The sequence below is a fragment of the Amphibalanus amphitrite genome, unplaced genomic scaffold, assembly GCF_019059575.1.
Source record: "Amphibalanus amphitrite isolate SeventyFive unplaced genomic scaffold, NRLGWU_Aamphi_draft 000577F_arrow, whole genome shotgun sequence".
Lineage (NCBI taxonomy): Eukaryota > Metazoa > Arthropoda > Thecostraca > Balanomorpha > Balanidae > Amphibalanus > Amphibalanus amphitrite.
The window spans coordinates 295,383-322,913 of record NW_024882071.1 but is presented as its reverse complement, the minus strand read 5'-3'; the positions used below and the strand labels follow the sequence as shown (position 1 = coordinate 322,913).

The window sequence follows — 27,531 nt, the reverse complement described above, 5'->3', positions numbered from 1 at the left end:
CCCGTCGAAAAATAACGGTTTTTCGCAAATATGACCTTGACCTTTGACCTCGATCGGCGATTTTGTTGATTGTGACGCATCCTTGTGTGGCGGCACATGTTTTGTGTAAGTTTCAGCCCGATCGGACGGTAAATAAAGTTTTTATTTGGTACCCCGTCGAAAAATAACGGTTTTTCGCAAATATGACCTTGACCTTTGACCTCGATCGGCGATTTTGTTGATTGTGACGCATCCTTGTATGGCGACACATGTTTTGTGTAAGTTTCAGCCCGATCGGACGGTAAATAAAGTTTTTATTTGGTACCCCGTCGAAAAATAACGGTTTTTCGCAAATATGACCTTGACCTTTGACCTCGATCGGCGATTTTATTGATTGTGACGCATCCTTGTGTGGCGGCACATGTTTTGTGTAAGTTTCAGCCCGATCGGACGGTAAATAAAGTTTTTATTTGGTACCCCGTCGAAAAATAACGGTTTTTCGCAAATATGACCTTGACCTTTGACCTCGATCGGCGATTTTGTTAATTGTGACGCATCCTTGTATGGCGGCACATGTTTTGTGTAAGTTTCAGCCCGATCGGACGGTAAATAAAGTTTTTATTTGGTACCCCGTCGAAAAATAACGGTTTTTCGCAAATATGACCTTGACCTTTGACCTCGATCGGCGATTTTGTTGCTTGTGACGCATCCTTGTGTGGCGGCACATGTTTTGTGTAAGTTTCAGCCCGATCGGACGGTAGATAAAGTTTTTATTTGGTACCCCGTCGAAAAATAACGGTTTTTCGCAAATATGACCCTGACCTTTGACCTCGATCGGCGATTTTGTTGATTGTGACGCATTCTTGTGTGGCGGCACATGTTTTGTGTAAGTTTCAGCCCGATCGGACGGTAAATAAAGTTTTTATTTGGTACCCCGTCGAAAAATAACGGTTTTTCGCAAATATGACCTTGACCTTTGACCTCGATCGGCGATTTTGTTGATTGTGACGCATCCTTGTGTGGCGGCACATGTTTTGTGTAAGTTTCAGCCCGATCGGACGGTAAATAAAGTTTTTATTTGGTACCCCGTCGAAAAATAACGGTTTTTCGCAAATATGACCTTGACCTTTGACCTCGATCGGCGATTTTGTTGATTGTGACGCATCCTTGTGTGGCGGCACATGTTTTGTGTAAGTTTCAGCCCGATCGGACGGTAAATAAAGAAGTACCTTATTGTTGTTTATAGCCAGAGTGGTTTTTTGCCCCTAGAGGTCAAAATATTTGACCTAGGAAAAAATGAGTGATATTTTTGGAATCAGCGTGTCAAGATCTATCGGTTGGCATAGTTTGGCGATGTTTTGAACTCGACGCTGAAAACGAATACGAATACGACGCTAGAGATCAAACCTCCTTTTGTACAGAAGCTCCACGTGCTCCTTTGATCTCAGCTTCAGCAGGAGTATTCTTGGTTTCGCAGGTACCATTTGCCCTGCGGGCTTATTTAAGTTTGTTTACGTTTTACAAAGTATTCATTTAGTTGGTTTGCCATTGAAATTTGGCTGTCGTGGTGTTTTCAGTGCTTCAATTGTTGGTTTAAGTTTTATTATTTGCACGTGTTTCCTGGTAACGTATGCATTTTCTCTTGCTTACGCTATAAAAGTGCTTTTTGATGACTGGCTTTATGTCGTAGTGCGCCATGATTGTAGAATTGATGGTTCTGTTGCATAATAGCCTCACATTATTATTATCAAAGTAATCCCTGGCTTACTGGGTTTTATATAATTAACTCTGATTTCTAACGGGCAGAATTGGATTGCAAAATGATGAACAAATGACTGTTCCACTTCCATACCAATACTGGCTCTCGGTCTCTACAATGTGCTTGCCCGAGCGATTCCAAGTTATAGATGAGTTTATGCTGGTTCCGTCTATTCCAGCCCGACTGGAAAAAATGCCTCCACTACCCTGAAGTTCTCGACGGAGGTGATGCGCCGAAATTTCGGCGCAAGGGTTTATGCGCCGAAATTATTTTACCAAGCCATGCTTCATGCGCCGAAAATTTTCAAGGCTTACTGATGGCTGCAGGCTGTAGCCACGCACTTTTCGTCGAGGGGGGGGGGCTGGCATGTGTGTGTGGCTGTCTTCCAGTGACTACTGTACAGACGGTTGTTGGCACGGTCGACGGGATCGGGCAGACAATAGACATCAGCAGGCCATGCGGGACCGAGCACCAGCGTTCGCTATCACAAAATCTCCTGACTCACAAACTCGCTGGCATGTTCCATAATGTAACCTTTATTTTGTTGCCCGGCTCTGATCAGCAGTAGTGCCCAACCGGTGACTGACGCCTGACGGGGCCTTCAACAGGCGTGGTGCAAGCACGGCCGATGGGATCGGGCAGATACCAGGCCACGCGGGACCGATTGCCAGCGTCCGCTCGCAAACCACACGCCGGAAATACAGGAATCACAACGGTCAATACGCACACGATAGCATAGGTTATCTGAACTAGGGAATCCGACAATCCATAACCTCACTCTCGACCGGTGAACTGTTCCCGCCGTGGGAGAGTCACAATCAGGTTCACTGAACATGACTTAAATACCCTGAGACGAACACGAGACAAGATAAGTGATATTTAAGATGTTTAACTCCCGAAGACATTTAATCCTCGCCGGCCGAGGGGGGGTTGGTGCCACCCCCCTGACGGTTTTTTTCGCGATTTACGCCGAAGTACGCCGAAAATTTCGGCGCAAGCCGTCGATTTACGCCGAAGTACGCCGAAAATTTTCGGCGCAAACGCCCAACTACGCTCGAGTTCTCGACGAAAGCGTGCATTTTTTCCAGTCGGGTATTCCAGTCACGTTCAGAAGCCTGCCCACTCTCATTAACAGTGGTTCAACAGTCAGGTATCTATTGATTGCTGGAACAGTTACATGTTGCCAGAGCAGTGTAAACACAAAGTTCCGCCCCTGGAAGTTTGGTGTTTTGCCAACTGAGCTACAGGATGGACTTGGATTGTATTTGAGATCTATTCTGCTTATTTGCAACAGGGTACCTTAGTCAAAGAATGCTAGTTGTAAAACAAGTAAAAAATCACAGGACTACTATGAGACAAGTTAAAGGCTAGACAAAGAAAACAAGGCAGTTACAATGCCTTATATGTATGTGAGTTGGAGACCATTATGCTTGTGAGCATTGAGTTACTTATTGGTAGAGTTCCTAGGAAAACTTTTAAATCATTGATGAATCAATTGAAATATTTTTGCACATATTTTGTGATGTTTAACTGAAGATGATTTCAGGTGCAATTGGATAATTATGAAGATATTTAATTTTGCACTTCTTTTACATTTAGCTCTCTATGCAAGTGTGGTTGGGCTCTCTATAGGTAAGCTTTTTTTCCTTTCCAGTCAATTATGTGTCTCTAGATTTGACTCAAGCTTGCATAATTTACTGATTTTAACCTATTGTAAGGCATTTTTGGTCACTGGCTGAAAGTGTATAGTTTATTAGCATATGCTTGATTACATTTTAATCACATTAAACCTACCTGATTTTTTATGCATTTCTCAATTTCAAGTTTTCTACAATGGCATGTTATTGATAGAAGTTTTCATAAGGGGTTATAGTTTCTTTTGTATCAATTGACAAAGTAAATCACACTTCATATCTGTGTGTGTTAGGCACTAGTGTTTTTTTTTTAACATTTAATCACTACATATTTCACATATTTACATATTGTCATAATCACTACAGCCCCCTTCTACTTCTCTCTGCCTCCCTACACAGATGATGTGCCCCAGAACACAACAGACCCATGGTCGCCAATACTACTGGACCTACCCCTGGCCGCCGGCGCCAGTCAGCAACTGCATATAGCTGGTATCCCAGCCACTGCTCAGCTGGTGCTCGTGCAGGCGCACGTGCAGCGTGGCACCGTCAGCCTCGAGCAGGCGGCCGCCGACGGCAGCGGCCCAGAGTCTGTGACCGGTCCACATGTAGGCCTGGTGAACCGGCTGACCGGCGGCAGCTCGACAGCCACGGTGACGGTCACCAACGAGGGCCTCGACAGGGGCACCGTGCTGGTGGTCGTCACACTTCTGCCCAACTACAGTGAGTGTGATGAGGACAGAAAGGATTGGAATAAGGATGACAAAGAGGGTTTTAGGGAAACAATTTACTCTTGGCCGGTTGATTGCTTGTTGGTTTGCTGATTGTTATTTGAAATGTAGAGCATTATAGCAAAGGCGAAGCCTTCACTGTCGCCTAATCAATTTCACGCCTAGTAATTCCGGCCAAACTATGGACCATCGAATCCAGGAAATGCTGGATTTTTGGACGAGCGCTGTTCGAATAACGCCGTTTTCGTAGGCCATTGTTTCCTTGTGGGCATCACTGATGTGTTATTTCTTCTGCTTTCTGCCCACAGCCCCTATACCTGGCGGCTGCAGCCAGGTAGAGGACGTCCCCGACGCGCCCTTCTTCCGTGTGCAGACCGTACACGACGCGTACAGCCTCTTCAACGTACCCAGAGCGCAACTTGGCGTTGACAGGTCGGTTATGTAACGTACGGAAATCCTGGGATAGGTGTTTTTGCTCAACTTCTCTTAATGATATTATATAAAATATCTGCGCTACAAAGCTCAAGAGTTAATTAAACGACGAGTTAGAATAAAACCAGATGTATGTTCTTATCTACAACCAGATGTATTCTATGTATGTAATGCACCGTAAGCTGTGCGGTTATGTAATCATTACGTTACCCATATGCCGACGAGTCTCTCGTTTCCCGCTCGGTCCACATGGGTCGTTGACTCGTTGTTTATCGATAGTCGTTTTATCACCGTCCATATATTCACAGGGGTATGGGTTTTACGTGTGACTCGGCGCGCGGATCGATGGAGTACTATGCGTACGTCATGTACCCCTCATACAGCCTGCGAGATGACTACGACACGTTCAAGGACGCTATCGCCAGCATGCTGCAGCCGGATGACATGGAGGACAATGGTTACATGGTCAGTGGCAGGCATGATTATATAACTTGTGCATAATTTGGTGCTTTCCTTTACGTGTAAAAGAAGTACGCAATTTTTAAAATGTCACTTAAAGGGACACTCCCACCTTAACATTAGTTTTGAGTTGAGATAGCCAAATTGGTGGCCATGGCCTGCAAATACCGGTTTGGGCACTCACAACATCGACAAATGCTTTAATTCGGAGATATGGAATTTCAAACTTGCAGTTTTCGGATTCTAAGGGGCTAGTGCATTGGTATGCCCCCTTAGAATTTGTGACGTCAGCGGAGATCTAACGATTTTTAAATCTTTTACTAAAACGTTTGGTAGCACGCGGTGGTATATGCTGCTTTGCGCGCAACAAATGCCGCACTTTCAAATAAAGTCGCTAGGAACAGCGGAGATCCTAAAAAAGTAAACAAAAGTAAAAGTCTAATATCTTGAAAACCGGTGAATATTTTTCGATGAAATTTGGTAGATATTCGTTTTCGCTCTTTCTGAACCGAGCGACATCACTTTCGTGCCAATTCATTAACTTTTTTGAAGGTGGGAGGGTCCCTTTAATCCTTGTGTGAGTTGTGACTGCGGCATTATTTATTTGAAAGCGGTATGTTGAACATCAGTACGGTGTCGGCGCGAATGTTTCTATTTTTGGTGCAGTACTCCGAGTGATTTTCTCCCCGACCTCTCGTCTCCAGCCTCTCTCCTAATTTACCGGTCCGTTCTCCGTCGGTCAGGTGGACAGTCGGGACCCGCTGTACCCACTGCGGTACACGTTCGCCCTGTACCGCGGGTACTCGGTGGTGTACGGCGCCGCGGTGACGGGCGTACCGCCGGGCCGTGCTCCCGCCACGGCCGCCTACGTCCCGGCCGTGCTGCACGGCTGCCCCGTGTTCGGCGGGGACGACCCCGAGTGTCCGCCAGAGAGTGAGTGCCTGCTGAGGGGGAAAGAGGAGAGTGAAGTCTCTTGAACTGTTGTAAAGTCACATACGGTATTGTTGCTTTGCGTTGTAAACTGCTGCTTTGGGTATCATTTTTGGCTATTTTTAGACGGAAACTTGCACAGTTAGCTGATAAATTGCTGCTCTATCTCTAACAGCTGTCCCTTGACACTTCCGTCATCAGCGGGGCAGTTGTATTGGTTTGGTAGTTGCTACCTTTTGGTCTCTTCTCATGACCGTTTCAGTGACGCTCTGCTAGACGGCCTCCCAGTGACTCTTTCCGTCTCTGTTACCAGTTGCGCTTTATTTCTACCTGACGGCCGCCCTGCTGTTCGTGAGCGGTGCACTGCTGCTCACGGTGGCCGCTCGTGAGCTGAGTCTGCACGTGGTGCTCACCACGGCCTTGCCGGTGGCGGCTCTCGCCGTGCTGGTGTTCAGGCTGCTCACCTGGGATGAGCCGAATGGTGAGAGACTGGGGCCGTGAGAAGGTTAGGCCGCCAGGGGATGTTCGAGTGAATATGAGGATATTTTACCGATGTTACGTTGTACCCGAGAGAATTTTGTTCTGAAGTTGGCCAGGTGTTTCAAGTGCTGATAGTGATTTATCGAATGAACTCTTCTTTTATCAAGTGTATTGAGCTATTTTCAAAGTGACTGACCTTTCTCGACAGACCGCCTGTTTTGATTCCGGCAGTGACGCTGGTGACGGAGCTCATTATCGATGTTCTGACCGGGATTTTGTACCGGCCCCGCTGTCCCGTCCTGTATCCGTTGTGTGGTGCACTAACCCTGCAGTAACACCGTGTGTCCTGCAGTGACGCTCGGACCTTGACCATGGGTCAGTCGTCGTTGGCCAGGCCAGCTGTTGCACTGACTCTCTATCCTGTTACCCCTTCAGTGACGCTGGCCATCGGGTTCGTCGTGGGTCTTCTCGCCGGTCTCGTGTACTAACCCCCTGTCCGTTGTCCCCCTCAGTGACGCTGGCCATCGGGTTCGTCGTGGGCCTGCTGGCCGGTCTCGTGTACGCCCGACAGCACACGGTCGGCGGATGGAGCCGCGGCCGTATGACCCTCGGTACTGCTCTGCTGTTCGGGGCCACCCTCGGAGCCGTGATACTCTTCGTACCAGATCGTAAGGATGATGTTAGCCAGGGCACGCTGTGTAAGGGCTAGGGACGGTGGGTCTCAGCCATCTAGCGGGAGATTTATAAGCTAGATTGTCGACCGTAAGGGAGACCTACGAGAAACATAAAGCCTTGGAGGGCCTCGGCGTGGAGGCCTTTGGCCATCTAGCGGCGTCTTGAGAAGCTAGAGTTCTTCGAAGTACCGCTGTGACTAGGGCTCGCAGGTGTTAGGCTTGCGAAAAATAAATATCCCAGTTTGAATGTGAGCTTGGAACTCGATAGCGTATGTGGTAGTTCTTGTAACTTCTACTTGACCTTCCTGACATCTATCCCACATCAAAAGACGATTTTCTACCAGCACATCTACTGCCAATACCTGATCTTATCTGAAGTGCTCCAGAACCTGCACCTATCTGTGTTGTGTGCGGGTGTGGGTCGGGAGTCGTAACCAAGCCTCGCACTATGCCTGACCTTGGTCGTATCTCATTCCAGTGCAGCTGATGGAGCTCTCTGCTGACGCCGTGTTCTGGCCCGCGTTTGTGCTGTTTACGCTAGCATTCACGCTCATCGTACTGATCCCGGGACTGGAGCTGGTGAGTTTGACTCTAGCCTGACCGCTGAGACAAGGGGAGAGTCGGTGGGTTAGACAAGTCTGCTGACTGCTACAGTTATATCATATATAGTTCCACTGTCCACAGTATAGGAACAATCAAAGGCATCGCTCCGGCTCATCTTTGAATTACGATATGCCCAGTCGATAATGTGATAGTTTGGCTGCACATGGACCAGTTGGGCATTGTATCTCAAGTCTATCCGGCTGAAAATTTTGTCACAGTTTCTCAATGACTGAGTGGAAAGCAACTGGCTGAAGTCCGAGAGAATGCTGCTTGCAAAAAATATTTATATTAACTTCAGGCTTCGGACTTTAAAACCTATTTTTATTTACTTTTTTAATTTTACTTATTTTTATCTTTATTTACCTATTTGTATTTACTACTCCAGACCATGTTCCAAAAACTCATGTTATGCCTCCTCCTCCTAGTCGCAGTGTATCATGGTAGTTCGTGTAGTCTCCTCTCCCCTCGTTGTATCGCGATGATCCGCTGCTCATTCCCAAATCTCAACAATGGATCATCATGAGCCTATACCGCTCTTCCCACAGTGTATGGTGCACTGAATTACACTGACCGTCCCATTTCTCCCTCAGTGTATCGTAGTGACCCGGTGTATGCTTGGCTCGGCCTGGATTATGCTCAGCCTCGCCATGCTTACCGGCTCAGTCACCATCTACATTTTCTCCAACCTGTTCCGACGAGCCATCTATCCCGAGTTCAAATACGCCAACCTCCAGATGCGGTTTCTCGCCCAGGGTAAGCGACTAGCTGTAGTGTTTGTTATTCTGTTGTGTGTTTGAAAAGTTAACTACGGAATAGGTTATATACGCAATGTTTGCAGCTTGAAAGTTCATGAAAGGAGCCGCTGCTAGCATTCGTAATGAAAAATTTGTATTTTGCTCACTATTGTCTTCTTTGGCTTGCTTGCTCATTTAGTTTCGCCGATTGCTTCGTTGATGCTGCTACCAGTCTATGATAGATGTCATAAACTATTCGTGATACATGTAGATGTGAGGTGCTTATTTTCTGTAGCTGCGATACACGTGGTTGATCTCATTGTCTCCCTAATTAAAATGTCCGTTTTCCGATGCCTCAGTTTGCCCGGTCATGCTTTACACCCTGACACCCCACCGTCTGTGTGCCCACAGACTACGTTTGCGTCTCAATATTCACCCTCCTGCTGCTCGTCTCGCTGTCTCTGTCCCTCGTGGCACTGTACCGGGGCGGCTCAGCGGCCGGCGCCCCCCGTCCTCCGGCACAGCCCGGCCGACGCGCCCGCCACTGGGCCGAGCGACATCGCCTTCTGCCCGACGACCGGCAGCACCTACTTGGTGGGACGTATGGGGCTACGGCGCCCCATTCGCCGCCCTCGGCCTGAGAGGTGGGCTGGGACAGTCGGAGAGGGGAGGGATCAGCCTGACGGGCTGCATTGGTCAGCTAAAGACAAGTAACAAAGGGTCGGCTGGAGGTATGGGGTTGGGTCTGACTTGCAGGCGGGAATCGGTTGGCCTGAGAGGCGGGCGGAGGCCAGCCCGTCGATTTTCAGTCTGCTAGGCGCGTGGGTATCCGTCTGAGATGCACCGGACATGGGTCAGATGTTTGTTTCAGTCCTCTCTCGCGATGATTGCGATTTTCTATTCCCTCCTTATGGTGCTGTTTGAGTGTTGCAGGATTCTCAGTCATTCATGAACTTTGCTCTCTTGGCCCGTGCAACGTTCTCTTTTCTTTTCATAGCCTACAACGCATGACAGGTGAAAGTATTATAGAACACGTATCAAAGCATCTCATTGACACGTGTGTGCCAACCATCATTGGTGTACTTGTTAGTTGCTTGCCTTTTTCCTTGCCCTTTTCTTAAAATAGTTAGGTTTGGAGCACAAAAATTGTGCCTCGAACTGAATGGTATCGGGAGAAGTTGAAGGAGATTTGGGCATCCTATGATAGCATGACCTTCGAGCTGTTCTCGATTTTGCCGTTTCAAGAATACCTACCACCTAAGTGATGCCAGACTGGGCCAGCCTTTTTTAGGCGTGCACTTTTTAGGTGTTATGTTATTTGCAGGAGGCGAGTCAATCTCTCACCAGTGGTGTATGACTAGCTTTTTTGTCAAGCCCTCTTCCACCAGGGCTTGGTTACATTGTCCTACATGACACTCAGCCATCAGTTTTGGTAGCCCCTTGTACACATATTTTATACTATTATACCCTTATACCTGTGTACTTAAACCACCCACCCCAGTAATTGTACGTTAACTTGGCTTTGCTATTTTCTTTGTGCCTCGGCATCGCCGCTGTCAAAAATTGAAGAAATCCAGCCGCATTTCTTTTCTGAATTACTATCCTTAACGGCTTGTGTAATGACGTCACTCTCCCTTGTAGTTGGTATGCGGATACTGGTTTAGTGTTTTCTTCACTCAAATAAGTGCAGCTTGTAACTGCGGAGTCTACAAAGACAGCAGCAGGGTATGCACCGATTTGCAGTATTGTCCGGAAGAAGGGAAGGCTTCTGTCGTTTTGTCTTTTGTATCGTGCATCGCATGCTCCTTGATCCATGCAGGGATTGGCCGTATTTGGCTATAATCAAAACACAATGCAGCAGCGGTTTGGTTGGCTGCAATACGTACCACCTATTTCTGTGAATCCCATTGCTATTAGCTGTTATTACCGAACATTTTCGCCGGCTGCCCGTTCTAACATGAGGTGTCACGGTAGCTGCTGCCACGCTACTTCTCGTGTCGTGTCAGCAGTTACCATGCTACTGGGCGGGGCTGTGCCGCGTGCCTGACTTCCTGAATCACTGGCGGCCCTGTCCGCGTCCGCCCTGCACCCGCCGACATCCGTCCCGCACCCTTTGTACACCCGTTCTGTACCCTCCTCTGCCGGATACTCGAACTGCATCCGTTTATCGTTCTTTTACATTTGTACTGTCCCAAACCTCTTTTTGTAACCATGCTGTATAACTGCTCCCGCACATTATCGTTAAATAATTTTGCATCCGCCATTGCCTTAATCTCACGGCTGTATCAACTGCAAGCAGCTATGGGCTCCGTACCGTACTCTGTGAGGCCTTTTGTGATGCGCTTTGCGCTGCTGAGTTTCTTTCTCGCGCACCGCACTGCGCACCTGAAGTGTAGGGAGCCAACTAGCGTGGAATACTTGCAGATGGGGTTTCACGGGTCGCAAATCTGCAATCGGTGGTTGCAATGATGCGAACGAGGGAGTAACATGCGTAAGGTGCCTAGCAGAACTTACATGTTCATCTGCTGCTGACATTTCCACTTGCGGTCCTCTACGTGCCGCTGTGCATTTGTGCTGAGTCGTTCTTCTGTTGGCGAGTGCGTCTTTTTGTGCAACTAGTGCACATGCAGATATTTTTTGCTTACGCTCTATTGGTGTACCGAGGAAAGCTATGTGATATTGTGTGATGCGAATGTCTTGTGTGGATAACGACACTGACAATAATGCGATGGTCTGGTTTAGGATATAGTGTAGTGTGTGTGCGGCTACGATATACCTTACTTTTGCACCATGACTGCAGCTTATTAATCCCATCATTAATCGTGTATAATTGTTTCTTGAACTCTGCAGCTTATTAATCCGATCATCAATGGTGTATAATTATTTCTCGGACTCCAGCTCTTTGAGATGGCTTATGGGTGGGTTCTGACTTCTGACTAATAACTATGTACACATTTTAGCGAGTTAATATCAAATTGGTTCATTATCCATCCGTCGCGAAACTGTGCCATATTTGCTGTCTTGCATGGGACCAACAGTCTTTGTAAGAATAAGACTTGGCCTTAATGTCTGAGCTCGAGTGATTGTCTTTCACGAATTGATTCCATATCTGACAGGTGCTAATGCCGGCTGTTTTAGTGCCACGGTATGTTTACAATATCGCCAATCGCATTATCGCGTATCGCCAGCATGTTACGCGCTGTGCACCGAATGTCACATTTGTAGCCCTACATTGTAGCGCCCATTGTAATGGTGTTGTCTGAAAGGTGATACATCTGTTATGGTTTTGCCGTATCATTAACAGTTGAAGCGTATAATCTGGATGAATGGAGCGGGTATATGTACGCACAAATACACGGACGTATAACGTATTGTCTGTATTGTCTGTGTGAAAGTCAATGCACACAAGTCAATGTGCATTGCTGCCACTCAGCGAATGATCTGCGCTTGGTGCAACCCAGGTTTAGCTAGATCGAAACTATCGCACGATGCCATTGCAGACAAATGATTGTTGCACCATGTGCTTACCATCCCCTATGAATGTGCTTACACATGTGCTACAACATGTGCTTACACTCCTACAGCTTACGTGAAACGCATCACATCTTATTTCCAGTTTATTACATTCGCTTCATAGTCCTACACGTTGTTTGTATGTACACAGTATGTAGACCTATTATACAGCACACCACCATAGTCGAACTCCACTCAGCACATATGGTACACGCGACAGCGGCGCGGGCGAACGCTTTGTGCGGCTCTCACGCCTATCTCCCGAGCTGTCCGTCTCCCCAAATCGTCACTGCTTCTCTTCACAGCGACCAGCGCCCTCACGCTACCCCCACTTCACGATGACAACAAGAGAAAAGCACAGAATGGCAGTCTACTCCAGCTCTGTGTCGCCTGCCTACAATGATTCGCCGTAGCTGTACTCCGCTGCGCACTCTGATAAGGCCTAGTTATATTATGAAACAGTTCGCGCTCGCCTGGCGGCCCGGAGTGGTAACATGCAACAATAAATCTACTTCCTACTATCGATAGGTACGCCAGAAAACACAAGCACAAGTACACTGGCTCAAACATCGCACATGGCGGACGCCAACAAACACAACACTTTCGTCTCCCTCCCCCGTGCCGACGGGCATCGAGCGCTCGTCGACAGAACGCGCTAGCTGAAAGGTAGACTGAACCCACACAGGAGGCCCGTTAGGAACCGTTCCTCACTATCAATCTATTTGTTAGCAAAATGTGACCAGGCGCTGAGCATGACCCCATGTTTGTTAACGGGGTGGCTTACAAAGGCAGCTCGCTGCTGGTTTAGCGGCATGCATCGTGGTTTGGTTTGTTGAGGTGATTTTACCTTATAGGTATTTAAAAGCAAATGTGTTATTGATTCAAACGGTACGCTGCAATGTCGTGTTTGACCTGTTATCTCCCCGCCTTAGAAAAAAGAAATGTTAGTTCAATCACGGTGACCCATTGTGTAATGATTTTTTATGATTCACTTGTTTGAAACCATTAAAATTGACACCACATGCATGCATTTGCCATCTTCATTTGTGCATGATACCTGAATCTTTGTCTTTGCATGCACCTCTTTCATTTGTGCACTTTTTGTTATTATTCTAGGGAAGCACGTGTTATGTTACGTGCCGTGCAAGAAACGTCAATTGAGAATACCTAACATAAAGAATGGACCTATTCAGCAACCAAATGGCCTTGCAGCTAAGTTTGACTGGTCGGTGGAACAAATCGACAGCAATGTCCATTTTTGCTTCTGAGAACTGTGGGGCGAATATCCCTACAGCCCCGGCTTTGTTTCAATAAAAAATAAACCGATTGATAATGAATCATCTTTTCCAAAGCAAGTGTGTTTGTCCAAGTCACGTAGCTAAGAAATCGCACCATTCCACATAAAACCAATCGATTAAAAACACATTGTCAAAAGCGAAGCACCTAAACACGAGCTACCGGGCTTCTCAAAAAAGTTAGACGGATTTCTTTTGCGAATAGAGGACCCCTAACAACATTTAGGCAAAATCAATGCACGTGGAAAAACGGAGAATTTTTCGTAGATTTATATGACACCATGGTTTGAGCTTAAAAAATGAAGCCGTGGTCTTAGGAAGTAAAAGCAAAACTCGTAAAATTATGCTTTCCCAGACTAAGTCGGTCGGTTCGACACCACGGAAGATCCGCAAACACTTTAGGGCAAAGAGAGCAACACTTGAAACAAAATTTTCCACATTATTGACAAGTTTCTGGCTCGAGGAAGTGTTAACAATAGGTTCACGCAATTCAAGGAACACAGCGGCGGCCATAAACCCAATCAAAGGCTCACGGCGAACACCACTCGTGCGAGAGATGCGCTATTCAGACTGTCATTGGTCAGCGATATCGGGTGGCTCTGGCGACGTTTTGGAAGGTTCTGCAATATCAGGATGAGCAGAGATCCGGAAACGCTTAAGATCCAATGGTTCCAGCAAGACGATGCCACGCCAATACCGCTTAAAAAAAAAAAAAAACGGAAGGGGCTGTGGGAGCGCTTCGGGTAGCGCGTGATCTCGAGGTTCGAGACACGCCCGTGGTCGGCGATTTCTCCGAACGTAACCCCACCGGACTTTTTCCTATAGGACCACCTCAAGTCTCAGGTGTACCGAAACCACCCAAAAAGTTCCGAAGATCATAAGGATGCAGTGAAGTCAGCGGTGTGCCGTCTGCAGCTTTCCGTAGGTCGTGCTGCAGCAGAGGTCGCGCTGCGCCGGGCTAAACTGTGCATCGAGCAAAAAGGAAATCATCTCGAACATGACCTCGGCGCGGCTCAGAAAGGCGACTACCGAGGATCGAAATCCCCTCAAACGAAATGTCTTTGATGAGGCTTTTAGGTGATACCCAATTATGTTTTGTTACACTGATACACCCTTCAATACGTTAGTTATAAAATCGTCTAACTTTTTTGAGAAGCCCGGTAAACAATGATCTGTCAGTACCTTGTCACACATTTCGCGCCGTAAAACGCTACGTCAACGCATATCATTTCTTTGGAGAGCCACTGTCCTCCCCTTCCCCTGCGGCTCTGTAGTACGCATCTGTCCCCACACCTGTGTAACAGGCTCCCCCCCCCCCCCCTCCGCGTGCGGCGACCCCTCAGGTACCGCCCTCTGGTTGACGAAGCACAGCAGTCATGGCCGACTGCGGGGCGGGGCGGAGCGGGAACTGGGGAGGGGAGGGGCGACCCGCCGGCCACCGACCCACTATTGTGTGACGCTGGACAAGGTCGTCAGTATGGCGACCAGGACGGACCTGGAAACGGGAAACGGGCGGGCTGGGAAACGGAACGAGTGGACCGGGAAACGCAAGGACCGGCAGCGGGACAGGTGACTGAGCGACTCGGGACGGTCCAATGGGTCACTCGGCTCCAGTTCTGAGGGCGGGCATCACTGAGGCTTGTAGCAAGGATCAACTCATTTCCGAGGATGAGATCCAGTCCCGGTGCAGGCCAATGGCCATACTTGGTCCAGTGTCCGTGGTTTGGGCCGAACTCCGTTTCAGAGTGCCAGTGACCGAGCCGAACTCGTATCTCCGGCGCTCGACTCCGTGAGATTCCCAGTCACTGTCGGTCCCGGTTCAGAAATTCACCGATCCGAGAAGATCCTCCGCCGCGATACGCCCGATCCGAGCGATGCGTCGACTAAAGAAATATCCCAAACGAACCCGTCTCCGCTGCCGAGCCCGTGTCTAGATCCACAACTTCCTAGCTCGCTTGCGCTGGAGCGCAACTAAAACCGCCGACCGCCGGATCAATCTCGTGTCACCACCAGCGGCCGGCGGCGGCTGCTTGCTACTGGAGCCGAGACCAGTAGTTGGCGGCCAGGTCGTGCTGGCTCTGGCTGTGAATTTGCAGCGGCACAGACAGGCCAGCCGACAGAACACCTGTGAAAGAGAGGGATTGGCGTGGGTCAGGTTAAAGTCGGTCGGTCTTGGGTAGGATGGGGCTCGATCATAATCGTTATTAGCGCGCTTGTGCTCCTTGGCTCTCGGTCTATAAGTTCGCCTCCTAAACAATAAAATTGATAGCTACACTTTCGCTATCTTTCCAAGCAAGCGATAGATATAATTGATTCGCCAATGCTGCTGCACTGACAATCGTTCGAGCCAGGGGCGGATCCAGAAAATCTCCAAGGGAGGGGCCATTAGAAACCAGGAGGCCCCCCCCATAATCCCACCTGTTGGAGGCCCCATCTTCCCACTTGTTGGCATCTTCCCCCTCAAAAAAAAACTGCGTCTATTGAGCTTATCTAGCTGTTCAGGCAACATCTCAACATCTGTGCAGGCGTGGAGGCCCTCTGTGCAGGTTAGGAGGCCCTGTAAAAGTGGTCATCTCTGTGAGTATAAGAGACCTCCAAGTTATGAAAAGCTTTACCAATCTTCTAACAAAGAAGTCTTCTCAGCTAGTCTTCTAAGAAATAACTAAGTGGGTAGGTTAAAAAAAAAACTCATCGGATTTCGGCCACTTTATTTTCAGGAGGCCCCCTTTTCAGCTTTTTAACTTTTTAACTTTTTATTTTATTTTTGAAAAAAATCGGCCAAGGGGGGGGGCCATGGCCCCCATGCCCCCCCCCCCTTGTATCCGCGCCTGGTTCGAGCACCTTGCTTCGGTTTCATTTAACTCTTATCATTGTAAAATCAAATATGTATTCCGTCTGTGTCGTTTTTATCAGCTGAACTGCTGACACAGACGGACGCCGTCGTCACCCAATTTCTGCTGTCAGCGTCTGTCGCCGCCGGGCGCCATGTTGCGGCGTCATCCCCGTATCATCACTATCCCGGTTCGTTAGAGTAGCGGGCTCACCGCGGCCGGCCCGCCGCCCGGCTCCCCGTCGCGCACAATGGCCCCAATGATAGCAGATGTGAGCGGCGCCGAACAATGCCATCATAATCGGATACCTCCAGCGCGAGAGGGCCGGTCATGTCCGCTTCAGTGATCGCTTCCCCTCCCCTCCAGCCGCCCCTCCCCGCAGTCAGCGCCCCCGCCCCGCGTCATAAACGAATCGACATAATTTTGTGTGCAGTGCCTTTGTTGGGCGAGCGACTGTAAATGACAAATGACGAGCGGGGGCTGCCACGGATGTTTTTGTCGCACGATCCGGCGCCGGGCGTGGCCCGCCGGATGTGATGGGCCACATCGGCGCCCGGTCTCCGGATCAGGAGGTGCAGCTCGGACCACCCATGTGCAGGACCGGGGAAAAGCGGCTACAGGGCTGCATTTGACGTCAAAGACGTTCTCAAGCCTACAAAATTATGCTTGAAGTCCGGCTCGCAAGGAATGGTTTCAACTGGTCTTTCACGATTTATCTTCTTTATAATTTCCTTGGTTGTTTTTGTCTTTGTTCGAAAAAGAAGCACTTCACATTTCATAACTCCATCACAATTTTAAAAGATGAAATCGAGGGTGAATATTGCCGAAGGCTCAAACTTCGCACTCACAAGATAAGGCGCTCTTTATTCAGATTAGCAAAATACATATTGCAAAAGATAGTGTTGTTCTAATGAACTATACAACTTGGATGAACAGTTTCGTCGCTCTTCTCGGATCGGTTGGCTGCGTCAACAGCTGAAGGTGAATAATCAACCCAACTTTGGCTAGAATCTGTATGCGCAAAGTTCTCGGCCTGGTGAGAATTCGCGCATAATTGGCTCGCTTGGTCGCAGTAGCGGCGCCCTACTCCGTCGCAGCGCTGGGAGCTGGCGGAGGTGTGCCGGGTGGGCCGTGCGCCGCGACCGAGACGGAGGTGCCGCCGACCGCGCCGTGATGCCGGGGAATCGATTCTGCGGCCCACTCGGCACCGCGCTGCTCCTCATTAACTAGTAAAGGACGCGTGACCGCAGCTATGGCGGCCGCCGGCGTAGCGCTCTTTGATGAAGACGCCAGGTTTGAAGTCGGCCACTAACAACCCCCTGTCTCACGAACGCCACTTGGACTGGCATGTAAACAGCTTTGGAGCTTTGTCCAGGGGCGTGGCGGCCGCCGGCGGATTCGGGTCGGAGGGTGGCGTGGCAGCCCCGTCTAGCCGGATGTTCAGCTCGGTGACATGAGGAGAGCTAAGTCCCTGCCGCAGCGGCGGTGGCGACTCCCGTGACCTATTAACATAAGTGCGCCTGGGACATGGCGCCGACCTGGATACAGCTCCGTAGTCACGAAACGGGGGCGGTTCTTTGAACTTTGGATTGTCTTCGTGCTAACGAGCTGTAGGAGCATTGATCGGGCATGGCTAAGACTGGTTTCGTGGTGGAGTCTCCATGTGGTAACCGTTCTAAGCGCTGGTGTACCTTACAACGGCATTACCGGACTTTCAGACGGGATTATTTCAAATATCCCTTCATCGTGAAATGCAAGCATCGGGCTTACATCATTAGCCAATTCGAGCCAAAGCATTAGCATTCAGCAGCACGCATAATTTGAAATCCATCTGCTGTCCGCATACTAATACTACGAAGACAGTTACACAAACTAAAAAAGGCACACAAGTTTGTTCAATACCAACTCCAATCGTCAGGTGCTATGATACCTAACATTTGTATATTTGTAACCCTATATGAGCCCAAAGTGACTGCCATTTGTCATCACAGCCCTAAGCGCCTCATCCAGCACCCATCTGCCCCATTCCCTGACCCCTGACTGACCTGTGGCTGCGTTTGAAGCCGGTGCGGCGGCCGCTGCCGCTGCTGCTGCCGCCGCCGCTGCCGCCGAGCCGGGGTAGCCCACATGTCCGGAGCTCTGCGGGGTCATGTTGCAGGAGGAGCGTCCGTAGCCGGCGGCAGCCGCAGAGGACATGCTACCCAGCGTGCTCAGGTGGTCGAACATGTAGGGGTAGGGCGTCTCGCGCTGCTGTAGACAGCCGGCGCCGGCAGCTGCGGCCGCGGCGGCTGCTGCCGAGCTCATGCCGCCCAGCGACTGGGACATCGAGCTGGGGAAGAGATGGAAATGTGTTATGCCATGTTTATGCGGTGAGCTAGAGCAGATCCAAGAGGTCTACATACATCTGTTACAGCCTGTGGTAACGCAGGGACAGGTTGGGCTCCATGGGTGTCTCTATATTGAAGCCCCTTAGATAACATCCTTTTATTCATTATTTGTATTGAACTCCGTTGTGGGCTGTGGCGTCAGGAAAAAAGGTGATCTACTTTTTACCAGCCTAACTGCAGTTATATGTCAATAAACGTCACTATGCGCACTACATGGCACATCATTATGATTGACATTCGGTATCTGTTTTGAGTATTCAAGGGACCGGTCTGGCGACCGGTGTCGGGTGACCTTATCGCGCGGGCCGGCTCACCTATACGTGTCAGCCATGCTGATGGGCTGCGGAATGGACGGGTACATAGAGTTGAAGCCCGGCTGGGAGGGCAGCCGGCCGCCCGGCGAGGCGTGGTGCGGCATGGCGCCCACCGAGTCGATACCCCGGCGCTGGTTCCGCAGCTTCTCCTCGCGTCGCCACTTGGCCCGCCGGTTACTGAACCACACCTGGAAACAACCAATCAGGGTCACCGTGGCACGAGTGTGGACCAATGGCAGGCAGCGAAACGGGCGCAAAACCCCATTCGGCCAGTCTGCAAATGTGTAACAGACACGCGATGTGATAACGGAGCACGCAACATTAATGTAATTAAACTGCCACCCTGTCTGGTAGTTACGAAGGGACAAAGAAAATGTCGACTGCGGGCTAATTATTGTTCATAATTCATGCCCGCAAGGGTTCAACCACCGCCCTCATACGCCGCATTACGTGGCGGTGTTGTCTATTGAAATGCATCGCAGTCACTGAGCGACCGTTACCTGCGGTTGTATACTAGCCCGCAATGCTTGGAAACCGCAACGCAAAACAAAACAGTATCCCCACACATCTCGTTTGTGGGGCGGCCTCTGATGGATGGATATCGGATACAGTGTTCAGTTCCAGCCCCCTCTGATAACCAAACACCTCACCTGCGCGAGCCATATAGCGCCACGTTCAAAGCGCGTGAAACGCACATGCCCCTAACCGGATTGCTACCCCTTTTCTGAGACGCCCATTGTTGCGCTTTGTTTGGCGTTAATTAGCATGACCTTTGTTTGCCGTGGTACGATGGAAGGCCAGAAAAAAAAACAGTATGACGGGCAGCATGAGTTTTGGGAGTGATGGGGGAATATTTGATGGCGAATAGTTTGTTCATCTTTTCGTGGACTCTGGCGGTTTTTTGGCTCCTCTTTTGCTACATTCTTCTCTCTTTTTTTGCTGATAAATTCAATGGTATTTTCAATTATAATCTACCTATAATCTTCTGTAATCTACTGCTACTAATGTACAGTCTGTCTTAAAAGTACCGCGCAAAGTAACGGTGGATCCATCAAGCCTGACCGAGGAAGGGCCTGCTATAATTTGAAAGTCACCGAACCAATCGACCCGGGAAATGGACGAGGATGTCCACTGCTTCGGTGACTCAACTTTAGTAGTCCTTCCTCGGTTAGGCCTGATGGATCCACCGTTACTTTGCGCGGTGCTTTTAACCCTATTCCTGGCGGACTCCGCCGGGACAAGAAACTGGCGGGGGGGGGGGGCGATTCGGCCCCCCCCCCCCCTGAGATCTCGAGAACGAAGCAAGATAGCGACAAACGGTAAACGGCATCGGATACGCACGGTCAAGATCTACAATTTTTACTAAGGTCATTTTCAGGTCAGGTCAAAGATGACGTCACAGGGGTCGAAAAAGTCAAAATGGCGGCGCTAGATACGGAGATAGTTTTTCTCGAATAACTTTCGAATTAGTCAAGATAGGAACAAACTAAGGGCATCATCGTGATCCTCTCGTCAATCCGCATCGAATGATATATATGTTGACCTCGCAAGGTCAAGGTCAAAGGTTGACCTCAGGTCACGTGACCTCGAGGTCATCATGTATATCATTCGATGCGTCTTGACGAGCTGAACACAATGAGACCATCCACGCGTCTGTATCTTGTTCCTGTACGGAGTTATTGGCCAAAAACCTTTGGTGACCTTTGATGACGTCACATGACCTCACAGCTGCCCAACAGCAAAACAGACCTCAAGGTAGTGAAGGTTGATCGTATATGAAGTCATGTATGGTATATGGGGCCATTCCGACCCGTTTTAGTGGTAAAAACAGGGAGTTGATTTTTCCCCATTGACTTATAATGGGGAGGTCGCGAAACTGACCTGACCTTAGGTCACCGATATCAAAATTCCGAGATATACAAATTGCACATACTGGTACCCTAACTAAAGCCTGAAGAGAAGAAATTGATCGGTCAAAAACTCTAGCTCTGGCGTGATTGCAAACTTTTCTGAGGTAGGGTCACCAAACCGCCTCTGGTGACCTGACCTGAGGTCAGATCAACTCAAAATTTTCAGACATGTTGCGTAGAAGCCTTTTAGGAAAAGTCAGAAAATTTGAGCTTCCTAGCTCAACGCGTTTGGGAGAAATAACCAAAAACCTCAGGGGGGGCTCCTGAGCCCCCCCCCCCCCGCCAGGAATAGGGTTAAGGCAGACTGTACATATTTAACTGCAATATTTTCAAAAACGTAGGTGTTTGCTTATGTAACATGACGCTATTCTACTTCGAGTCATGTCTACATAATGCGGGCTGCCGGGTTATTTATGGAATAGACGAGTCTTCTCTCCACGAATGCAGTCGCTGTTTGTAACCTCACCTGTATCCTGGCCTCGGGAAGTCCGATCTTCTCGGCCAGTCTCTCTCTGGCGAACACGTCCGGGTAGTGGGTCCGTTCGAACTCTGTGGCGCACGGAGCTTGTGTCAGCACCCGCACACCAATGAGCGTCTGCTCCCAGCAAAAACGGCGCATGTTTTATTCAAAGACGGCTGACGGGTCTCCAGTCATCCGGAACACGACTCAGACAGCGCCATTTTCTGTCTGGCCGACAGAAATCGAAACGTTTGAAGCTCAGCGGAAACGTTTAGCTTGAAATTCAATGGCGAACAGCCGGAAGGGATCTGGGAGGCTTGGCAAATACGCCGTTTAATAGAAAGAAAATTAGAAAGATGAAAGTGATACGGAATCCCCGCGCGGGAGACGAGAAGCAGGCTCACCCTTTTCTAATGACTCGATTTGTTCATTGGTGAAAGACGTGCGGTTGCGCTGTAGTTTGCGTTTGAGTCGCAGGCGCAGCTGGGAGTCCTCCTCTGCTGATGAGTTGTGCTCCGAGTTGCCGTCCGAGGTGGGCTCACTGGCGCCATCAGCTGCGGAAACGAATAACATGAATGTAGATACAGATAATTGGACACGTAAGCTAGAAATATAAAACCTTGTCATTTTTTTGTGAAAACTTATTTTTAGAAACTTTTATAGAAACTTGTGTAGAAACTTTATGAGGATGGATAGAAGACCATGCCGTGCTCAAAGGTAATAACGGACACATTTGCTTGCGACAACCGAAAATTCAATGCCCATAAATCGACTTCTTTATATGGGAAAAACAAAAATGGCAGTACATCTTGAGGGAAATGGCAATTGAATGTTGGTCAGGTTACTAATACATGACATAAAGTCACAACAAAGCTCGTCAACACAATGGATTATGATACTGTGCACAATGGCTCTTGTAAGCTGTCTTTTCATTCTATGTTTAGGATGGCTTCTGCAAAGTGAATGAAATGTGGTGCGCAATAGACGTGGTGACATTCCGTTTTTATGGAAGACATGGCTCCAAACAAGAAATTTAAATCAAACAAACCTGTTTTAACGACACGCTCTCGCAGATACCGTTCATTGTGCTCCCATCAATCAAATAAAAACAAATCCTCGGCGTGACGGGGTCAAAAATATTTAGGGACATCCCAGAATTTAGGAGAACTAAGACTGCTAGCTCCCGGTCCGTGAACTTTTGTGGTTTACTGGTGCGCTGGAATACAACTAACCAAGGTAGACGCAGTCAAAGCTAACAATGAAAATGACTCCTGTACTTCATAGACATAGAAAATGACTCCTGTACTTCATAGACACTACAGTGTACGTTAGCGTCAATCGGTTTTTAACATGCGGGTTTCGATTTTGGCCGGCGTATTTTACCCGTAATTACCTACAACAAAATGCATCAAATTTATCATGAGACCGTTTTGACAGGAACCTGTCAAAGATACCCAAATTGGCTTACTCTCTTTGAGGGTGGAGCACCATTCACTCGCGCATTACTCTCACCCAAACTGGCCAATTCAGTGGGCCGATATCCGACTGAGGCTCTAATCCGGAAATAATACAGTACCGTCGGCACCGCGGCCGGGCTCTCGTCATCAATGCTACACCCATTGATGTCGTCACAGACAGGGGCGTATTGACCAGCAAAACTCGAACGTAGCCGCCTCTGAACAGGAGCCGCCACGGCCGCCGACGTCCAAGCGGCGCTTTGTCTCCTATTTTTCCCGAACAGCCTGATCTCAGGGGTAGCGGTCGCGCCTCGTCGGCACACAGACGCCTCGCGATTAGTGTTGTTTGTCAAAGGTGCCGCCGATCGGGTTGGCTGAAAGGAATTCTGTTCTGTGGAGAGTGGACGAAGCGCACGCGGAACAGGCGGTTGTGTTCGAGCACGAGACAAACAGCTGACGGAACCAGAGAGAAGCAAAAGACTGGTGTGACTGCGGTCTTTTGGATTGAACTTGCCCAGAAGAACCTTAGTCTTTAGCCGCAGAAGCCTCTAGGCTTTGGGTGCTTCATTAGGACATATGGCTAGTGATGGCAATAGATGTGCCTGAAACACCGAGATAGCTGAGACATTCATCGTTCGATGTGATTGATTGTCTGTGGCATGGCTCTGCCATTGGTCATTGCGCTCGACCCTTTATTAAAGGCAAGATGTTTGGCCAATGACACGATTATCAATCATGATGATTAATTAGGCCGAAATCCACTTCGAATCACGAATAATAATTGACTGCATTGCTGTTGTCGCGTTTCTTGTAACTACTACGTGCAACTCATTGTGGCAAAGTACCTTTGTTATTTTATTTCGACATTCATTTCCACACCAACTGTTGCATTTACGAAATGCTGAACACTGTGGACACAACTGGGCCTTTTCCCTCGGCGCGCGTCACATGGCGTCCAAATGCCGAGCATTACAGAGACTTCCGACGGTGGCCGTCCCATCTGTCACGACTCATGACAGGATGACAGTGAAAGTGAATAAAAAGACGTCATCCAAATGTCGCCAGCACCGCAGAACAAAGGAGGAACGGAAGCCGAGCAGCGTCTTACCTACAAATTGTCACCAACAGTAGGCCTGTTAGTAGCATGTCCGTGAAAAAGAAACCGTGAAGGACTTGGGTCCGTGTTTTGAGTGAACCAGAGCCAAATTGAGAGCAAAATAAATACGCATTGCAAAATAAGTAGTTTCGGAACGGTATGCAACATGAACGGAAGATAAAGAATGGACATATCTTGTGTTGATTAGTGACTTTTTTCTGAGGCTCACAAGTCACAAACTGGGTCGATTCGGACCTAGGTAGTGTAGTTGTTTCCTGTCAGCCATCGTTCGTCTTGACTTATGTCGTCTGCTCTCTGTCGTCTGTGGTCTGGCGGCGCTCGTCTCTTGTCTGTCTGTCATCTGTCATCTGTCGTCCGTCTGTCTATCGTCTGTCGTCCGTCATCTGCCCATCGTCTGTATGTCGTCTGCGGGGCGGGGCGCTCGTCTCTCGTCCGTCTGTTATTTGTCGCCTGTAGCCCATCGTCTGTCGTCTGTCGTCTGTCTGTCGTTTGTCGTCTCCGGCGGCGCGCGTCTTTCTTGTCACCGAGTGGTTTCTTTGTCAGCGTCCGGCGGGTCGACAGGGCGGCTGAGATCAGAGGACCGTGCCGCCGCAAACACCGCCACGCCGCCCGCGCGCCACCCGCTATCAGATGGTGCAGACGGGCGGGCGGGGGCGGCGGCGGGGGCGGGGCGGCGGCGGCCATCGCTGCACGCGCCGCCGCCAAGGCCGGCCCACCGCCGCCCCCGCCACCGGCAGTCGCCCCCGCCCAGAGGCGGCAGAAAGCATCGACAGATGAATTCGCTCAAGAATTAAAAAAACTCGAATTGAATCAGCCCATCGAAATGTGACAAACAAGTCCGGATGAGGGCGGACCTGCAGGATGGCATTTCTGCGAGCTGCGGCAGTTCTGCGACCAAGCGAAGCAGAAGAATAACGGTAGCCGTCAGACGTTTGCTATGCGCACAATTCGCACTGGACATCTCCCCTGTCAGCGATCCATCAACTAAACATTGTTTAACATTTGCATTCATCCCGTCACGGTTTCTGAGACTGATGATGAGCTAAGCTGGCTTGAAAATCGCCGGCTGTCTGAGTCAGCCGGTCTGCACAAGGACTTACTTCTGAGTGACCGTAGGAAACGGAAAAATGCAACAGCTTTCCACCAGCTCTGGTTCTCAATTTAATACCCATCACGCCTCCTAGAAATCTCATAGTAACATCACCATGTCTATTATCTAGAATAGTCATGACTGGTCGTTTTCCAATGAGCGTCGCCAGCTTCATTGTCATAACCGCGACGCTGAATCCCCATCGTCACAGCTATAGTCCCGGCCCATCCAAGCGACCGGGACCGTCGCCAGACTCCCTCGCTGGGCCCAACGACCCCGGCTGCCAATTTGGAGCTCGACGAGTGGTTATTTCCGTCGTTGGCAGAGATGATTCCATTTGACGATCTCAACTCGCTTAGTTTAACCACAATACAACGGCGGGCATAATCAGAGAACGAGTGACTAGAATGCGATTGTCGGTAACTCAATAGTCGTAGCGGCGGCCGCTGCGGCGGCGGTGGAGGACGACCGAGGGCGGTGGCGGAAGCCGAGGGCGGTGGGTGAGATGGTGGGAGCGCTAGCGGTGGCCGTGGCGACAGGGAAGACAGAAAGCAGTGGGGAAGAGAGTGAGTGAGTGAGTGAGTGAGTGAGTGAGTGAGTGAGTGAGTGAGTGAGTGAGTGAGTGAGTGAGTGAGTGAGTGAGAGAGAAAAAGAGAGAGAGAGAGAGAGAGAGAGATAGAGAGAGAGAGAGAGAGAGAGAGAGAGAGAGAGAGAGAGAGAGAGAGAGAGAGAGAGAGAGAGAGAGAGAGAGAGAGAGAGAGAGAGAGAGAGAGAGAGAAGCGAGAGGGATGGGGAGACGAATGCAGTAATAGCTATATCAAGCTGTTTTCTCCAAACGGCCTCAGTTTGTCGAAGCCCCACGACTAACAGAGTTGGGTCGTTCCGGACGACCATCGAATTTACTTCCCAAACGCGATGCAGCCAATTCCCTGAGGCCGAACGCCGGAAATTGAAGTTTTCGGGGCCATTTCGGGCTGAAAGGAGCGAATTATGACATTGTTTCTGGTGGCCCGTCTATCTGCCGTCCATCAAAGGGCCGCGGAACAGAGTGGTCCGGGACGAAACTCGTCACAGATCGGACCGCACACAAGAGCGGCTATCTTGAGCCCGATCGCTGATCCGCTGTTGACCGCCGCTCGCCGTCAAAGTCCCACACGCAGGGAAAGGGGACAGAGGGGGACTGATCCTCTCCCCGGCCGGCGCTCCTTTCATCTCCAGGTAATAAGCAGACCAAAGGTTGCAGGGTGGACTTGTTTTTGTTGTGTCAGCTTGCCCGGCTGATTGGCGTGGCCTTTGACTATCTGGGGGATTGTCTCAAAGTGTAAAATAATCCCTTGAAGATAAAAATCGAACATCCTGTTGCGGTTGTAGTTTGCTATTTTTACATCATTTGAATTCAGAACATCTGTGTTTCTGGTCATTTTTATGGTATTTATTGTAGATTAAATACGATTACAGTAAGCTCAACTGTTGATATGCGACAGCCTATTTTGCTTTACATACAATTGATAACCGTACTCCAAAACACATATGCTGACATGTCTGTGTCATGTCCGTATTATTCACCCGTATTCTCCCTTATACAACGCCCCTCCCGCGTCGATGTAGTCCCTTCCGCACACACTTCTGAACCAACAACAGTGCAGCTAATTTCTGCTAGTCGCTGTCACGGGTCACAGGGGGAAGTCGCCCCTCGTCGGCACCCCTTCCTGACCTCCCAGCACCACCACCGGACTCTGTTTGCCTTCCCATCCGCCTGTCAGCCTGCGACAAACGCGGCGCGCCGCCGCGGCAGTCGCAGCGCGCGGCGCCCTCAGTAATGAGCCGGATCAATCACTTGCCGGATTTGTCTTCACTTCATCATGGCTGCCGGGCGGCCGGCGCCCCTCATCTACAACTCTGATTGCGTCACTTCCACACCACGGGACGCGCCTCCGATGCAAACGAGCGAGGCACAGAGCGCCGCGCGCGCGGGCGGCGATTTTTTGCTCTGTTTTATCGGAGATTGATGTGCGCCCGGAGTCTTGGGCTGGCGCGCCGTCGGACAGAAGAGGGCGGGCCCAGTGGGCGGGAGGGGAGGGAGAGGAGGGTGTTCAATCGCTTGGTTGCGTTTGCTCTGAGTGATGGTGCACACCCGACCTAGATTGGAGATGGAAATGTCTGCCTGATATGTGTTGTGTGGTTACTATTGCGTAAAAGCGCGAAAACTGATGTACGGGTAGGTATGATGCTGATCATTGACAAATGTCGATAGCAATCAACTCATGCATGATCATGGCTCACTAATAAGTTAGTGATCAGTTAGGTCCTTTAGCTTCTGCCATTGGGGTAACCAAAATGCTCATTGCGCAGTTTTCATAATTAATAGCCATCCGCCACACATCAGGTGCATTTGGAAAATCACTCTGCAAAAGTTGTGAAGATCTTTCAATTAAAAACTGTCCACAAATTCGACCACACTGCACAGTGCGGAAATTGTATAACCATCTGACCGAGCAGGAAGCACCCTCACAAAACCAGTCGTCGGCACTGCTGCAATCATGCAAGAGAGGAGTGGGCACGGGAGGCGCCTGTCGGGCTGCCGTCACAAGATGACACCCAAGGTGACACGCGCGCGGCTCAACCGCGACCGACGGGCGGCGCCGAGCGCAAAGACCGTGTGCATAAGCGGACATAATCGCCTTGGCCGAGTTGACGCTGGCGATGCCGCGCCAGATAGATGGTGCAGAGGAGGACAGTACA

General features: G+C 49.6%; 2 protein-coding genes across 5 annotated transcripts in view; one reads left to right on the top strand and one right to left on the bottom strand.

Annotated features, from left to right (window-relative positions):
- Window positions 1–1,403: 1,403 nt before the first annotated feature.
- On the top strand, window positions 1,404–11,786 carry LOC122394174. Of its 3 annotated transcripts, none has more exons than XM_043390864.1 (11): window positions 1,404–1,456; window positions 3,285–3,370; window positions 3,772–4,095; window positions 4,412–4,535; window positions 4,844–5,000; window positions 5,738–5,927; window positions 6,238–6,405; window positions 6,917–7,072; window positions 7,557–7,657; window positions 8,272–8,434; window positions 8,827–11,786. In XM_043390864.1, the coding sequence occupies exons 2-11, from the start codon at window positions 3,301–3,303 to the stop codon at window positions 9,054–9,056; spliced, it is 1,683 nt and encodes a 560-aa protein (XP_043246799.1). In that variant the 5' UTR covers window positions 1,404–1,456; window positions 3,285–3,300; the 3' UTR covers window positions 9,057–11,786. The 3 variants fall into 3 exon arrangements, with proteins under 3 accessions (XP_043246799.1, XP_043246802.1, XP_043246800.1); XM_043390867.1 differs by having other exon boundaries at window positions 1,444–1,602; XM_043390865.1 differs by lacking the exon at window positions 1,404–1,456 and adding an exon at window positions 1,494–1,607.
- A 233-nt stretch (window positions 11,787–12,019) lies between these two features.
- Window positions 12,020–27,531, bottom strand: part of LOC122394173 (paired box protein Pax-6-like) — a 54,315-nt gene continuing 38,803 nt past the window's right edge. For both annotated transcript variants that reach the window (XM_043390862.1, XM_043390863.1), the window contains 5 exons: window positions 21,530–21,679; window positions 21,132–21,214; window positions 18,756–18,943; window positions 18,100–18,383; window positions 12,020–15,348 (listed from right to left, as the gene is read on the bottom strand). In XM_043390862.1, the coding sequence (XP_043246797.1) occupies window positions 15,257–15,348; window positions 18,100–18,383; window positions 18,756–18,943; window positions 21,132–21,214; window positions 21,530–21,679 (797 nt within the window). In that variant the 3' untranslated portion in view covers window positions 12,020–15,256. The remainder of the gene's footprint in view (window positions 15,349–18,099; window positions 18,384–18,755; window positions 18,944–21,131; window positions 21,215–21,529; window positions 21,680–27,531) is intronic.

Bases quoted from the DNA above. Each gene is read 5' to 3' on its own strand.
- LOC122394174 (XM_043390864.1), top strand. From the start codon at position 3,301: ATGAAGATATTTAATTTTGCACTTCTTTTACATTTAGCTCTCTATGCA. The intron at 7,073-7,556 runs GTAAGGATGATG...ATCTCATTCCAG, and splicing joins GATACTCTTCGTACCAGATC to TGCAGCTGATGGAGCTCTCT. The intron at 7,658-8,271 runs GTGAGTTTGACT...TTTCTCCCTCAG, and splicing joins TGATCCCGGGACTGGAGCTG to TGTATCGTAGTGACCCGGTG.